Source organism: Camelus dromedarius, chromosome 5 (assembly GCF_036321535.1).
Source record: "Camelus dromedarius isolate mCamDro1 chromosome 5, mCamDro1.pat, whole genome shotgun sequence".
Taxonomy (NCBI): Eukaryota; Metazoa; Chordata; class Mammalia; order Artiodactyla; family Camelidae; genus Camelus; species Camelus dromedarius.
The window spans coordinates 85,250,772-85,266,935 of NC_087440.1; the positions used below are offsets into that span (position 1 = coordinate 85,250,772).

Genomic DNA, 16,164 nt, shown 5'->3' on the forward strand with positions numbered 1-16,164 from the left:
TCCCTGCAGCTGCCTGGGCCTCAAGGCCAAGCCCCCGACCTCCCACACAGGCTCAGCCCCCCAGACCCTGGGCCCTTGTGCCTTCAGCTTCACCAGCTGGCCCAGGAGCAGTCTTTGTGCCTGTGACCAAGCTCACTGGACCTCAGCCCAGGACAGGGAGGGGCACCTGCTTCCTGATGCCTACTTCTGAGGGTCTCTGGTCCCAGGTCCAGTTTCACTCCTCCCTCCCCCAGGGCCCAGGCTGTGCCCACATGCTGACCCTTGCAGGGGCTCCAGATTCTGACTGATACTGAGTCCAAACTCTTTCTGCTCGCCCCACGACAGGCCAATAAATTGGAAGACAAGGTGTTGGGGCAAGGAATAGCCGACTTTATTTGGAAAGCCGGCAGATCAAGAAGATGGGAGACTAATGTCCTGGAGAACCATCTTCTCCAAGTCAGAATTCAGGCTCCTTTTATACTAAAAGGGAAGGGTGTACGCTTGGTGTAGGAATTCTTGTTCTTGGAATCCATTGTTCTTGTGGAATCAGCCGTCCACATGGGTCAGATCGTCGTGTCCCTGTAAACCTTCAACAAAACAAATGTTGTTTTCTATTTTGCAACTTGTTATCTTTATGTGAATGGAAAAGTGTTAACATCCTTAAAGGTCAGAACCTTGAGAGCAGGCTCTCCTGTGTATTTCAGGCTCTAGGCAACGTTCTTTTACAAAAGGTGCAGACCAGCAAGAGTAAGCCTAGGAAACAGAGCCCAGCGTTAAAGCCAAAGGAACAGATCTAATATGAGTCAGATTTGCTCTTTTCTATTACATTCTGAGGCTGCCCTTGGCCCAGCCCCCACCCTCAGCGCCACCTCCAGGGAGGAAGACAGCCGGCCCCTCAGTTCATGTTGTGCGCAATCCATGGGCAGAGGAGAGAGAGCTGCAGGCAGGGCTGGTGTCCTGGGCTGAGTCTCACGTATTTGCAGCCTGATTCTCCTGCATCTCGGGTTCCCCCTTTGCCCTCCGACCACTCAAGGTTGTCACGAAGCTGAAACCTAGTGATGCTTATACACATTCTTTACAACCAGTGAGGTGCTGAGCTGACTGCAGCGATCGATGCTCCAGCCCCTCCTGGTTTCAGTCTCTCACCTGGGACCACCTGCTGCCTGTGGACCCTGTGCCGGCCCCACGAGTGCAGCCCAGGTCATCCATCTTGCCTCCGAGGAACTTGGGTTATGACTCTTTCAAATGTCGTGATGGCTCACTCATTTTGGCTGGAGTGGTTTTTAAATAGTAATGACTAATCAATAGAGCATTCCACTTTAATGCAACAGAAACACAAACTTTACTATGTACTCAGCAGAAAAAAAGGGTTTGTAAAACTTTTGCAACACAAATGCCGTATTCACCTGTGCTGGTTTTGTGGCAGGGCTGACACAGAGATGGCCTGCAGATTGAGTGCGGAGACAAGGTGTACATAGGTTAATGGGTGTGAGTCAGACTTCATTGTCTCCCAGCTTCATTCATTATTATTTAATTTTTAACTCTGCTCATCCACTGCCTGGACATAAGCACACACACTGTCACTTTTCCTTGACTTCTCAGGATCTTCAATTCTTTCTCTTGATGTTCACCAAAGGGAGGGTACAGCAGAGGGCCGTGATGAGATGCACGGTGCTCAACAGTTCACTCATTCATTCATTCATTCACTATGGAGTGCTCACTTCACGCCCAGGATGCATTAAGTTCTGGGGAATAAAGCACAAACCTGCCCTCAAGCATTTTTTTCTTTCACATTTTTATTATGGAAGAATTCAAACATATGCAAAACTAGAGAGGATGGTAATAATGAACCCCCCCAACACACACACATCAGCAGCTTCAGATACTATCAACATGGGGCCAACATCATTTTTCCTGACCTCTCAAACCCTTTCCCCCTTTGGGTTTTATTGAAGCACGTCCTACACAGCCTTTTATTTTAACTATAGAATTTTAAAAAATTCATACCCACAATAGCATATCAAGCCTTTAAAAAAAAATGGTTCCTTAATATCATCAAGTATTAAGTACATGCTTCTCTAGCTGGTTTCTAAACTTTTTCTAGAGTTGAATATTTTTGAATTAGTGTCCAAACAATGTATACACATGGCATTTAGTTACTATATGTCTTAGTCTCTGTCTCTGTCTCTCTCTAGTGAGGTGAAATTTACATAGCATAAAATTAACAATTTTAATGTGTAAAACTCAGTGGCAATAAGCACATTGACAATGCTGTGCAACCATCACTTCTTTGTAGTTTCTAACTATTTTAATCACTGCTAAAGGCCCTGTACCCATTGAGCTGTCACTCCCCTTTACCTCCTTTCCCCAGCACCTGGTAACTACTAATATACTTTCTGTCTCTGGATTTGTCATCTGGACATTTTAGATAAATAGAATCATGCAATATATGATGTTTGGTGACCGGTTTATTTCACTTAACAGGATGTTTTCAAGGTTCATCTATGTTGTATATATGTCAATACTTCATTCCTTTTTTATGGTTGAGTAGTATTCCATTGAGTATGCCATATTATGTTTAACCATTCATCAGCCAATGGACATTTTGCTGTTTCAGTTTTGGGTTTTTTTTGGCATCATGAATAATGCTACTATAAACATTCATGTTCAGGTCTTTTTGTGGACATATGTTTTCATTTTCCTTGTGTGTATACTTAGGTCTGGAATGGCTGGGTCATATGGTAACTATGTTTACCTCTTTGAGGAACTGCCAAAACACTTTCCACAGCAGCTGCACCATTTTCCATTTTCACCCATGATATAAGAGGATTTCAGTTTCTCTATACACTTGACAACACTTAATTTATTTTCTATTATTGTCATTATGATTGTTATTAATATTATTATTATTATTATTATTACTATGTTAGTAGATACAAGGTGGCATCTCCTTGTAGTTTAGATTTGCATTTCCCTGAGGCGAATGATGGCAAGCAACTGCTCAGTGCTTATTGTACATTCTGTCTCTTCTTTGAAAAATGTCTATTCAAGCCCTTTGTCCACTTTTTCATTGGATTGTTTGTCTTTTTATTGTTTAGTTGCATGTATTCTTTAAATGGTCTAGATACAATTTCTTCAACAGATATATGAACTGAAAATATTTTCTCTCATTCTGTAGGTCGTCTTTTCACTCTCTTGATACTTTCTTTTGATGCACAAAAAGTTCTCATTTTGATGAAGTCCAATTGATCTTTTTTTGTTGTTGCTCATGCTTTTGGTATCAGATCTAAGAATCCATTGGCAAATTGAAGATCATGAAAATTTACTTCTATGATTTCTCCTAATAGATTTAGCCCTTCACTTAGGTCTTTGATCCATTTTGAGTTAATTTTTATATATGATGTGAGGTAGAGGTCCACCCTAACCCACTCTCTTATCAAAGACTTTATCACAATATATTTTAATTGGACATTTACTTCCCTGTGCCCATTACTACAATGAGAGCTCTTTGAGAGCTGGAACTCTGAGACATTTTTACACCATTGTATTCTCAGTAAGACTACAGGGATTAGCACATAGTAGGTACTCAATAAATATTCAGTCAGTAAATGAATGAATGAATGAATGAATTGGTATAATTCGTGTCACAGAATATGATTATTGCTATGGTTGGGGTAGATTTTGTAACTTTCTTTTTGTTTTCTATTCGATCCATCTGTATTTCATATTTTTTCTCTTGCCATATTTTTGAGTTATTTGAGGAAATTTTATGTTTCTGTTTTCCACAACGGTTGGTTTATAAGCTATACTTCTTTGTCTTATATTTTTTCCAGTGGATTGAGAATTTATAATAAATCTTTACCTTATCAGTGTATAGCTTCTGATAATACTATATCACTTCAAATAACATATAAGAGCCTGACCTCAATATTCTTGCTTTTTTTCCTTTTGTCCTATGTGCTATTGTTGTCCTTTCTATAAATTACATATGTTAGAAACTCCACAATACATTGCAACTTTTTTTTTTGGCCATAAACAGTCATTTATCCATCAAAGAGTTTCACAATGAGGACAAAAATCTATTTTTTTTTTCTGTTTTTGGGAACTCTTTATTCCTGGGTTTAGGTACTAATTTCTACCCGTATTTTCCTTCTGTCCCAAGAAATTGCTTTAACACTTTTTTTTTTGTAATGCAGGTCTGCTGGTAATGAATTATTGAATCTTTTGTTTGTTTATAAAATCCATGTTTTTCTTTCAATTCTGAAAAATATTTTTGCTGGGTATAGAAAGTATTGTCATAAAATGACAATCATCTCTTCTTTATATTTCTCACAATGCTGGTGTCAAATCTCGGCTCGATGAGGCTGTTTTCACTCTGAGTGTCTCCTGTGGATACTTTGACCATAGCTGGGACTGAAATCATCAAAGTCTTCCTCATGCACATGTTGGATGGTTCCTCACGCATATATTGGGTGGTCGATGCTGGGTGTCAGCAAGTGACCCCAGCTGGAGCTGTGGTCAGGAACACCTACATCAGAATGTGTTTTCCACGTGGCTGGGCCTTCCTCTCAGTATTGTGCTGGACTCTGAAGTCACATAGCATGACTTGCACTCTGCCATATTGATTGAGGTGGTTATAACGACCAGCCATGATTATGCACACTCCAGTTCAAAGGGAATCTGAACTTTGACCACGTATTGTCTAAATGCAGTCATCCAGAGTATTGGCCAAAGTTCCAGAAACTCAAGGTACTTATAGTGCCTTACCCTAAAATAACCCATGACTGCCTATCTACACACTGAGACTTTATCCTAAATAATTTGTGATAGCCTGCTTGTCCTATAAGGGTAAATATTTCCTTTTTTTTTTTTTTTTGTCACAGAGTCAATCCTAATTCTTGCAAGACAATTTTAACAGTCACCTGGCTTTTGCCTTTTAAGCCCCTGACTCTTTCTCCTCTCTGAACTCTCTTTTCCTTTTTTTTGTCTCTGTACCTCCTGAACTTCAATTCCAAGTGTTCTCAATGGTAAAGAATTTTAATTAATATATGTAATTAAAATAAGGAAAATATCTTCATATTCAAGGACATTTTTTGACAGGTATAAGAAATGGAAATGCATCTTATTAAGAAAAAAAAAATGATTTTGTCCTAAGGCTGGTTATTTCTAAATGGGAAAGAACAAATACAATGGAAGTAGAAAGTTGCAAAAGTTTTCTGAATAAAGGAATCTTTGGAAAGGAAATTTATGTGTGCTCAGGACTAGCTAAAACTGGAATAAGTTTAACTACAAAGTAAGTTTTATTATAAAAAGTAAACTGGTACGCTATTGGAATTTGGTTTACTGTCTGTTAAGTGATCAAATTTTTTTTCTATTGATCTGTTCTTCATCATAAGAAAATATGAAAGGTTTTTCTTTATCTTTAAGTAATGTGCCAGGAAGAAAAACTAGGCTCTTACGTCTTGTCAAAATGATCCCTTACGTTCTATATTGTCCTCATTAGGTCTTTAATCACTTAAGTAAACCTAGTCTTCTAGACATTAAAAGAGTGAAGGCTTTTAAAAATTATATAACCTTCTATACTTGCTTATGAAGTCTTTGTTATTTCGGTTAAATGAATAACTCAATATTGCTTCACAATGACCTAAAATCCTATTTGGTTGAGTAAAACAATTTGCTATTTTTGACAAACTTCCAATATCAACTTCTAAATGCACTCTTTTTGACTTGGAACTTACTTTGAGGTATGAAATATTTCAGAAGGCCCTTGAAATGTCTCAATGGTTTCTTCTATATCTGTAATAAAAGGAAGATGTTAAATTAAAGGAAGATGTAATTAGAGGAAGATTTAATATGTTAAATTACATGGGAAGCATTGTCAAATAAGTAATACTTTTTCTTCCTGTTGTGTCTGTTTAAATATGTGTTGAAAGTGTTTCAGAAACTATGTGAATTCCTGGAAATCAGATATGTCCTGGTACAATGTTATTAGTCACTATTTTAGTTATTTATCTTAAAATGTTATGTTTCACAGGAATAACAAAATGTCCTTGTCAATTGCATTATAATGAACACTCAGATTTTCAATAATGGGCACTTTTAAGTCTTTGGTATTTAGAGAGTTGTGTTACTCTGATGTTTTTGCAAATATGTTTTAGCTTCAGAGAGATTCATGGAAAGGATTCTGACACTTCCCTTAGAACAGGGGTTTCTGATAAACTTTCAGATAATACCAGTGAACTGGGTAAGAAATTACAGAACTCTAATGAAGAAACTGATGCCTTCACAAAACTTCTAAAAAAAAAAAAAAAGATCAAGATCAGGAATTAGATAGATAGGATTGAATGAACTGATGAAGATGATTCGAATTTGCATGACTTTTGGGTTTGAACATTGCCAATTCTTTTACGTTTTGCTCTTCCAGATTTAAGGAAACCTCTTTTCTCAAGGTATCTCTGACTTGCAGAAATTTGATAGAGTACACATTTTTAAACAAGATGAAACATTTAACTTTTCCTTCTTACATTAACCCCTGCCCCAATCCATAACTCTTGTGAGAATTCTTATTTTCATGGCAATATAGTTATTGGCATAATTTCAAAAAGAAAGGCCTGGGATTAGCCCAGGGAGAATGTAAGGAGACCTCAAGGTCAGTCAGGGAGAAGGGCCAGCCATCTCTTAGGGCGAGTCACTGGGGAAGGGCAGGAGGAGGAACACCAGTACCCAAGGCCCCCAGAGACAGATGTGTTGGAGACCAGAGGCCCAGAAACTTGCGATTTTGTAATAAGACAAGAACAAATCTGACTCCATATTAGATCTGTTCCTTTGGTTTTAACCCTGTGCTTTGTTTCCTAGGTTTACACTTGCTAGTTCTGCACCTTTTGTGAAAGAATGTTGCCTAGAGCCTGAAATATACAGGACAGCCTATTCTCAAGGCTCTAACCTTTAAGGATATTAACTTTTTCCCATTCGTATAAAGATAACAAGTTGCAGAATAGAACATAACTTTTTGTTTTGTTGGAGGTTTGCAGGGACACCATGATCTGACCCATGTGGACGGCTGCAAGAACCAAGGATTCCAAGAACTAAGACTCCCTACACCAAGAAGTTTGCAAAAACAAACAAACAAAAAAAGAAGTTTGCAACAACACAAGTATACCCGCGCCCCTTGTAGCATTAAAGGAGACTGAATTCTGACTTGGGGAACATGGTTCTCCAGAACGTTAATCTGCCATCTTCTTGGTCTGCTGGTTTTTCCAAATAAAGTCGCTGTTCCTTGCCTCAGTACCTTGTCTCCCAGTATATTGGCCTGTCATCTGGCGAGCAGAATGGTAACAATTTCAACATTCTTGGGGACACTCAGAATCACAGCCCCTCTCTTGGGAAGGGACAGGGGTCCCTCAACATGCAAACCAAGCTATAGATAAACAAAGTGTATTGCATATTTAAAACATACCTGAGTTTGTGTCTAGGGATTCATATCACATACATACACGTGCGCACACACATCAAAAAAAGTGACATTAAAAAAAAAAAAACAAAAAACACCACACAATGTCAGCTGGGCTGTCCCAGAGCGATACAATCCTGGGGAATATTTTCAAATGCCCTTCTCTTCATGCTGCATTTTTACATAATCCTCAATGAGGATGTCATCAACAAGGGAAAAAAACTAAGAAGAGTCAATATTTAAAAAAAAATAAGAACAAGAGTCAGGGATATTTTTTAATGTCTCTTTTATATATTCCGAGCTTTCACATGTTCCTCAATGAATTTTTCATAATCAAAAGAGAACTCTAGCAGGGGAAAAGTTTTTTTTGTTTGTTTATATATACGTAGACTTTTTTTTTTAAGATGAATTTTTCCGGTAACCGAATTATTCCGGTAGATCTAATCAAACTATAACCAGAAATGGTCCTTTGGTCATTTCCAGTCTGAGGTCAGAACACTGTGTTGTCCCAACCAATATTTCACAAGCAAGGGGAGGAGATCCTCGCAGGCACAAAGGAGCAGCAGCACCGTGAAAACCCAGCATTCCAGGCAGGTGGCGGCCTCGGTTCCACGCACCGCATCCAGCTCTCCGAGCCAGGTAATCCGTGATGTTCCCACACTGGAAGCAAAGGACTCTCTTTCCCAGGGTGGCTCTAGGCCCCGGGCTGGGGTCTGGGGAACATGTGGCAGGAGGGAGGCGGGAGGACCTGTGTTCGAAGCTGGGACACTTCTGAGCCCTCTGAAGACCAGTCCTCTCCCTGGGTCTCAGTTTTCATTCCTGCAAAGGAAGGGACACTTTACCAGGGCTTGCAGAGTCATTTCCGCCTTTGACTCTTGGGGATTCTGATTCGAGCCAGCTGTGTACCCCCACACAGCTGTGTACCCCCCTTCAGGATCAGGACTCCCCCGAGGGCCATGAGATGTGTCTCCTTGCCTGGCCAGGGGAGCTGCTCTCAGAGAGCCACATGGATGGATTTAGTGCACTGGGTCCATCTGGGCGGAGGCCCCAGGGTCTCTGTGGGGGTTTTCTGGGCCTCACTGTCCCTCCAGGACCCCCAGCCAAGCAGACAGGCAGGTGCATGTGTCCAACAACTGAAGACAGTTCACAAACAGAGCCGACCTTCCAAATGCCCAAATAGACAAAAACTGTCCCTCTAGAAATAATTTTTGAAGGAAAATGTTTAACTCTTTTTGAAAGAAATGGTTGCATAAGCCTGGAGTAAAACAGTTTCTCCGCTGGGGAAGGTGGCAACAATTACAGTATTTGCTCAAAGGGTGAGAGGGAGCCCAGAGCATCGGCATGTATGTTGGGGACCAGGAGAGTGCCTGCCCCTAGGAGGTCACAAGGCTAGCAGAGGAGGAGAGCAGAAAGCAGGTCACACAGGGGCAGTGGGAGGCGGTGGAGGTAAAACCTGGCCTTGGAGACTTAAAGGAGCTTTGCTTTCCAGGCATGAGGGCAGAGGGGATGTCACCCCTCCTGGCTCTGGGGCTCCTGGTGGCTGGGCTCTGCTCCAGGGTCCACTGCCTCCCAGAGGGTGTACTTGACCTGGAGAAGGTGACCCAGGAGGACCAGCACAGAGAGGTATCTGTGGACAACTTCACATTAGCCTCCAGCAACACCAACTTCGCCTTCAGCCTCTACAAGCAGTTGGCTTTGAAGACCCCTGATAAGAATGTCATCTTCTCCCCGCTGAGCGTCTCCATGGCCTTGGCCTTCCTGTCCCTGGGGGCCCGCGGCACGACCCTGACGGAGATCCTCGAAGGCCTCAAGTTCAACCTCACGGAGACCCCCGAGTCAGAAATCCACCAGGGCTTCCAGCACCTCCTGCAGACACTCGGCCAACCCAGCAACCAGCTGCAGCTGAGCGTGGGCAACGCCATGTTCGTCCAAGAGCAGCTGAAGCTGCTGGACAAGTTCAGGGACGACGCCCGGGTGCTGTACGCGGCCGAGGTCTCCTCCATCAACTTCCGGGACCCCGACACCGCCAAGAGTCTCATCAACGACTATGTGAAGAATAAAACCCAGGGGAAAGTTGTGGATTTGTTCAAGAGGCTTGACCCACTCACAGAAGTGGTCCTGGTGAATTACATCTACTTTAAAGGTGGGCGCCCGGCGCGGGGTTTGGGAAGAAGCACACTTTTAGTTCTGAGGCTTCAGCGCTATTTCTGTCCCGGCTCAGCCAACTGTGTTGTTAGCAAAACCTTGTAGAGGAGGCTGCCCTCGGCTCAGGGGGTGGCGGGCACCGGGTCCTGCCCCGACCGCAGGCTTCGTCTCTCCTGTCACAGTGGTCGCTGGAGGACGGAAGTGCAGGGGAGCCCACTAACCCTCTGTGTGAGGCAGAGGGAGCCTTCTTATTGTGACTTAAATTTGGGCAGCTGCCGGAAGGCAGGAGCTTTCCTTTCAGATACCTGGGGGTGGCCGGCAACCCCAGCTTCCTCCCTGATGAGACGCTTTCGGACACACTCAGGGAACCCTCTGCTGCCCACACTGCAAGCTGTTTTGACCTGTATTATTCGGAGATCTTCATCTATGGAGTTCCCAGTGGGGTTAGTGGCATCTTCCCAGTGAGACAGCGTCTGAGGAACCTGGACAGCCCAAGCTTCTTCAGCTGTGCCTTATAATCTTGAGGGTGGAAATGGCGTGCCAGCATCTGGGGAAGGACCTCAGCTAGGACAACATCCAGGACAGGACCTTCTCCCAGATTCTAGTTGGTCCAGTGCCCAGCCCCATTGACAGGATCTAAAACATTCAGTTCAGCCTGGTAATTCCTAATGATCAGAATAAAGGGAGACAGATTTCAAACATGGAGCCAGCAGTGCAAACAGGGACAGAAATAGATAAAGACAAGAAGAAGGAGCACTGTGGTGGTGCGGACCTAACAAACACTAGCTGCGGGGAGACAGGCCAGCCCTGGGCTCCGGCCTCCTCCCTCCTGGGTCTGTGCTTCATCTGCGATTGAAGGCATGGGATCCTGTTTCTCCAGAAAACAAACCCAGGCCCCACCTACTGTTTTTTCTCTTCAAGTCTCCTGTGCTTTCTTCTCCACCCACCCTGCAATGTCTTAGGATTTCCTCCTCCAAAATCTCCATCTCAGGAACACCCCAGACAGCCTAGCTTTCTGCAAGTCCTGCCTCTAACCACAGGGACACAGACAGGGGTGACAAAGCAGGAGCAGGGGTGGATACAGACTCCAAGGAGGACCCAGGGCCCTAATCTCCCAAGACTCTCCCTGCTCTGAGTGCTCCAGTCCTCCTGAGGGGTGACCCCCACCCCTGCCCTCTCCTCTGTTGCCCTCCGCCCTGCCCTCCCGGCCCCCTTTTCGCTTCTTGCTTCAGCCTGGTTCACAAGGCAGTGGGGGAGGTGGGGGGTGTGCACGTCCCTGCAATGCCACTGACTAACAACTGGTCACTAACGCTGTTCCCTTTAAGGGTCAGGATGTCCCATCTCTCCCCAGACCCCAGTCTCACCCCCATCTCTCCCTTGCCCTCTAAAATCCTGTTGGTTTCTCATGCAGCACAATTAGCCAGGTTTCTTCCATGGCCTCCCTCTAATCCAGGCCTGTGGGACTCACCCCATCCCCAAGGGCTCACCCGGCTGCCCAGGTGTACGTGCAAACCCACGCAGGGCCAACCTGGAGGCACGTGGGGGACTGTTGGTGTCGGAGTGTCCTCATCGTTCAGGGTACAGGGCAGAGGGGGAGGGAGAGGCAGGCAGCCCTTGCATTCACAGCCATCTCCAATTGCTCCCTCCACCTCTAGCCAAATGGAAGTTGCCCTTTGACCCCCAAGTTACAAACCAGGCAGAGTTCCACGTGAGCGAGAACAGGTCGGTGGAGGTGCCCATGATGAGGATCCCGAGCCTGGTCACACCTATGTTCCGGGACGCGGTGCTGGGCTGCGTGGTGGTGGAGCTCCAGTACACCAGCAACGACAGCGCCCTCTTCATCCTCCCGGACGAGGGCCGACTGGAGGAGGTGGAGGCCAAGCTGCTCCCGGAGACACTGAGGAGGTGGAGAGACTCACTGCATCCCAGGTGACTCTCCCCAGGTCCCAGAGCTGTGGGCGGCCCCCTGCCTTTTTGGTTCTCCCCCCCTCTTCCTGGACTCCTGACCCCAGCATTCAGTGCCTGACTCACATCCAGGGGCTGGACAGAGGTGGGAGCCTGTCCTGGGATGACCTTGCCTTTTGCTGCCTGTGTGGCTTTTGGTCTGAAGTGTTCCATCTATAAGATGATGACATTGATGGGACAGGGGGCGGAGCCTCCCTCTGACTCCAACGTGTGCTGAGTCATGAGGAATCCTCAGCACAACCCCTCACACATGCTGTTCTGTCCTTGGCTCCACCTCGTGAAGGTGGAGGAAGGCAGATGGAAGTGGCATCAGCTTTGCACTGTCTGCCCATTACATTCACTCGTTTATTCATTCATCCACTCAACACTGGTTGAAGAGGTAAACTGAGCAACGACTGTGCACGGACTGATTTAGACACTGAGGTTAGATCAGAAAACAAAACACAAAACCTGCCCTCTGGCAGCATACTTTGTATTTGAGGGAGACGATAAGAAATAAATTAGATACATTACTGGATGTCTTGAAAGGTGAGATATGGGGAGGTGGGGATGGTAAAGCACAGTAAAATGATTAAGAAAAGTAACCCAGAGGTAGTTTACGATTTTAAATAGGGTGGCCATTAGGTGATGTTTGAGGTGAGAAATTGAGACGTGTTGATATTTTGGGGAAAAGTGTTCCTGGCTGAGGGAACAGCCAGTGAAAAGCCTCTATGACAGAAGCCAGCCTGGTGTGATGGAGGATTAGTGGAGGCCAGAGTGGCTGGAGCAGAGGAAGTGAAAGGGAAAGCTGGGAGAGGTCAGGGCCCCCACAGAGGGTCAGGTTATGGGGGCCATGCAGGCTCCTTGATTCAGTCCCCCTCTAATGGAAATGGAGACTCACCACAAGGTTCTAAGCCAAAGAGTGAATGATCTGAGTTACATTTCAGAAGGTTCCCCCAGGCTGTTGAGTGGAGAACAGATAGCAAGGGGCAAGCATGGGACCCATATTTAATGGGAGCCACAGCCCCCTCATATTTGGCATCTGTAAGATCAGGCACCATGACTATAGTCTTAAGGGAAAAACAGACAGAGAGGGAGGGAGGTCCGAGACATCACCTCATTTTCAAGAACCTGCTGCCAGCTCTGCTCAAAAGCAGAAGCAGAGGCAGCCCTGCCCTCAAGCTGCTCACTGAGGAGGCAAGATGGAGACCTTTGAGAGATTGCTCAGGTCCCCAAGGCCCATGAGCACAGCCCCCAGCCCTCCATGTCCCGCCCCAAGCCCCTGCCCAGCCCCTCACCTCCCTACTCCGCATGCTCAGGCTGCCCTCTGGGCTGTGGAGCATCTCCTCTTTTTTCCCACTTCCCTGCAAGTCCGTCTGCCTGCCTCCTGCCTTCCTCTTCACCCAGCCAGCTCTTTCCCCTCCTCCAGGACTTAAACTAGATACCACCTCCTGCAGGAAGCCTTCCTGGTGCTCACGGAGCCAGCAACTCCCCCCCTCCCCCCGGCCCAGCACAGTCTCCCAGCAGCTGTGGAATCCGTGTTGGAGTGAGGGTGTTTCCTCTGCCCTGCAGGCTCGAGGGGAGAAGCAGGGCCAGGCACGGGCACCGCCACAGGCCCAGCCCTGACACACAGTCTGGCATGTAGACTCCTGTAGACGTGAGTGGATCATTAACAATTAAGAGGATTGAGCACCAGGGGTCAAGGAGCTGAGGAAAGGAGCCCTTATTTCCAGAGAAAATCTGATGTTTGGAGAGGAAACCGGGGAAGCCCATGTTTTTAGTGGGGAGAAACACAGGCATGCAGTCAAGCAGGTGTTCAAGTTTTCTTTTTTTCTTTCTTTCTCTTTTTTTTTTTTTTCCATTTCTTAGAGAAAGAATTAATCTCCATCTGCCAAGGTTTTCCATCTCTGGTGACTATGATCTGAAAGACATCCTTTCTCAGCTGGGCATTAGGAAAGCCTTCACTGACAAGGCTGACCTCTCAGGAGTCACAAATACCACAGAACTGTGGGTTTCCCAGGTGGGTATTTAAACTTTGGACAACTCATGCTGTATGTCAAAGTTTGAAAGGGGAAGGCCAGGCAGAGTTTTGGTAATCTTGAATTTGCGGAATAATTGCATTTCTTGTAACTCAATCACCCTCCCTGGACTCCCCAAGCCCAGGAGAGATGGGTTACCATGATGCTGGGGGGCAAGTCGCCACCATCCTTGGAATATATGTGACACAGAAGCCCTTCATCAGGGAGGACCTGGGGTGGGATCAGCTGTGGACCCCCACCCCAACTCCATCTGTCACTGCTGTGTACAGAGGTAAATGATAACTCCCGCACCTCTCCAACTTTTCACCTTTAAAAGGAGGGTGATAGACCTTGGCTCGTGGGCAGTGCCAAGCAGAGCAGGTAAGAGGTAATAGGTATTGAGAGTGGCTATCGGGCAATGGTGATGAAAATACACCAAGAGTGGGAGAGAAGAACCCCGGGGACTCTTGTGCTGCGATCCTAGAGGCAGAGTAGTCAGAATGAATGGGGGATACTTGGCAGTCCCCCAAGTCACCACTGTACCCCACCCTCCAAAGGATGTGGTGAAGGGTGCATGTGTGCCAAGGGGGCCGAGTGGTCCAAGGATGTGCAGCGGTGGAGGTCCCCAGGGACATTTCAGCTGGGGCAGGAGAGGTGCAGAAACAGTGTGCACCCATCTGCTGATTCGACATAGAGGGGTTGGGAACAGTTGCTTGCAAAAAAAAAATGCCTTGCCTCACCCCTCCCACTACACTAGAGGGTGTTTTCGGGGCAGCACAGTCTCTGGGTTCAGACAGAGAAGGATCCGAATCAGGGAACCCCTGCTCTTTGCCTTTTTGACCATGGGGACATCACTCACAGCATTCGACCTCGGTTTGCACATCTGTGCATCAGGCAGGTGAACCAGCGGGCATGGTCATTGGGAGAAACAAATTGAACAGACTGACGGCACAGTGACAGGCCAGTGGCAGAAAGTGGATGATGGTCATTCCCCTTAGAGGCACTCAGACGGGCTGCTCACCTCCAGCGCCCCCACCCCGTCTCCAGTGGGTAATGCTCTGGTGTCCCCGCAGGTAGTCCACGGCGCTGCTCTTGATGTGGACGAAGAGGGCACTAAAGCAACTGCGACCACGGGAATTAGCATGGAAAGCAAGTCCATGAACATGATCCCTGTGCATTTCAACAGGCCCTTCCTGTTAACCATAGTGCACAGAGACACCCAGAGCATCATCTTTTTGGGCAAAGTCACAGACCCCAGTCAGGCCTAGAGCTCCTCTCTGAGCTGTGAGCCCCTTCCCCAAGGAGCTAGGTGCCCACATCCTTCGGCACAGCCTGGCCTCTGTGCACTGAGGAGCTGGCCTGCCTGCCCTCCCCCCTACCTTGCTCATCCTTCAGAAGGTGACAGTGACTCTGCTGGTGGCTCCCACATGTACAGGGAGTCTGGGCCTTGGCCAGCAGAGGCTTTGAGACCTCCGACAGTAATAAAGCACCTTTCTTGAGCTGGACTCTTTCCTGTGTCTCTCCGCCCTGATCTGCCCGAGTCCACATCCCTGCAGCTGCCTGGGCCTCAAGGCCAAGCCCCCGACCTCCCACACAGGCTCAGCCCCCCAGACCCTGGGCCCCTGTGCCTTCAGCTTCACCAGCTGGCCCAGGAGCAGTCTTTGTGCCTGTGACCAAGCTCACTGGACCTCAGCCGAGGACAGGGAGGGGCACCTGCTTCCTGATGCCTACTTCTGGGGGTCTCTGGTCCCAGGTCCAGTTTCACTCCTCCCTCCCCCAGGGCCCAGGCTGTGCCCACATGCTGACCCTTGCAGGGGCTCTGGACCCTGACCGCCTCTGACACAGCCCCTGGGCCCCTTGTTCCTGCAGCTGAGCTGGGCCCTCCCCGTGTGTCCCCTCCCCTTTCTCCCCCAGCACCTCAATCCGGGGAGAGGAGCTACTTCTGGGTTCCCAGCCGAGGTCCTCAAGCCCCTGATCAGTCCCGCGTCTGCCCCTGACAGAAGCCGAGGCCCTCAAGCCCCTGACCAGTCCCGCGTCTGCCCCTGACAGAGGATTCCCCTCAGCAACCAGAATCAGGGCTGGGAGTGAAAAAGCAGTAAACACACACCTGTGACAAAAGCATCCCACTGGCCCTTCATCCCCCTGATGTGGCTGGGGGCTGCGGGATCTCGAGGGAGAACACCTCCAGGCGGTAATGATGACACCACCCAAGCCTGAAGGGCTGAGCGCTTTCCGCCAGGCAGCCTGCTAAGACCTCTAGCCGGAATAACCCGTTCAGTTCTTGTGAGGGTCACATGAGATACTTGCCTTTACTCGTTCTGTTCTGCAGATGAGGAACCTAAAGAAGAGAAAGGTTCAGTAATTTCTCCCAAGGCCAACAGCTACTAATTATTGCCGGCACATCCCACATCCTCGATCAGAGGAACCCTCTGAATCTCAAAGCCATTGTGCCTTAAAGATTTTCACAGCGATGTCTCTTCTATGATTTAGAATCTGATGGGGAGGATGGATGATGGAGCAAGGCTGGAGGCTGAGAGGAGAGGACCAAACTCAATAAGAAGACAGGGAAGGCTTCCTGTAGGAGGTGACTTCTGAGCTGCTCTCAGAGGAAGAGTAGAAGTTGGTGGG

The 16,164-nt window shown here is 47.0% G+C and overlaps 1 protein-coding gene across 1 annotated transcript; it reads left to right on the forward strand.

Moving 5' to 3' along the window:
• Positions 1–7,945: 7,945 nt before the first annotated feature.
• LOC116153606 (serpin A3-8) lies at positions 7,946–15,039 on the forward strand. Its single transcript, XM_031454255.2, has 5 exons — positions 7,946–8,068; positions 8,919–9,572; positions 11,230–11,503; positions 13,388–13,538; positions 14,610–15,039. Exons 2-5 carry the CDS (start codon positions 8,921–8,923, stop codon positions 14,802–14,804), a joined length of 1,272 nt encoding a protein of 423 aa, XP_031310115.2. The 5' UTR covers positions 7,946–8,068; positions 8,919–8,920; the 3' UTR covers positions 14,805–15,039.
• Positions 15,040–16,164: the final 1,125 nt, after the last annotated feature.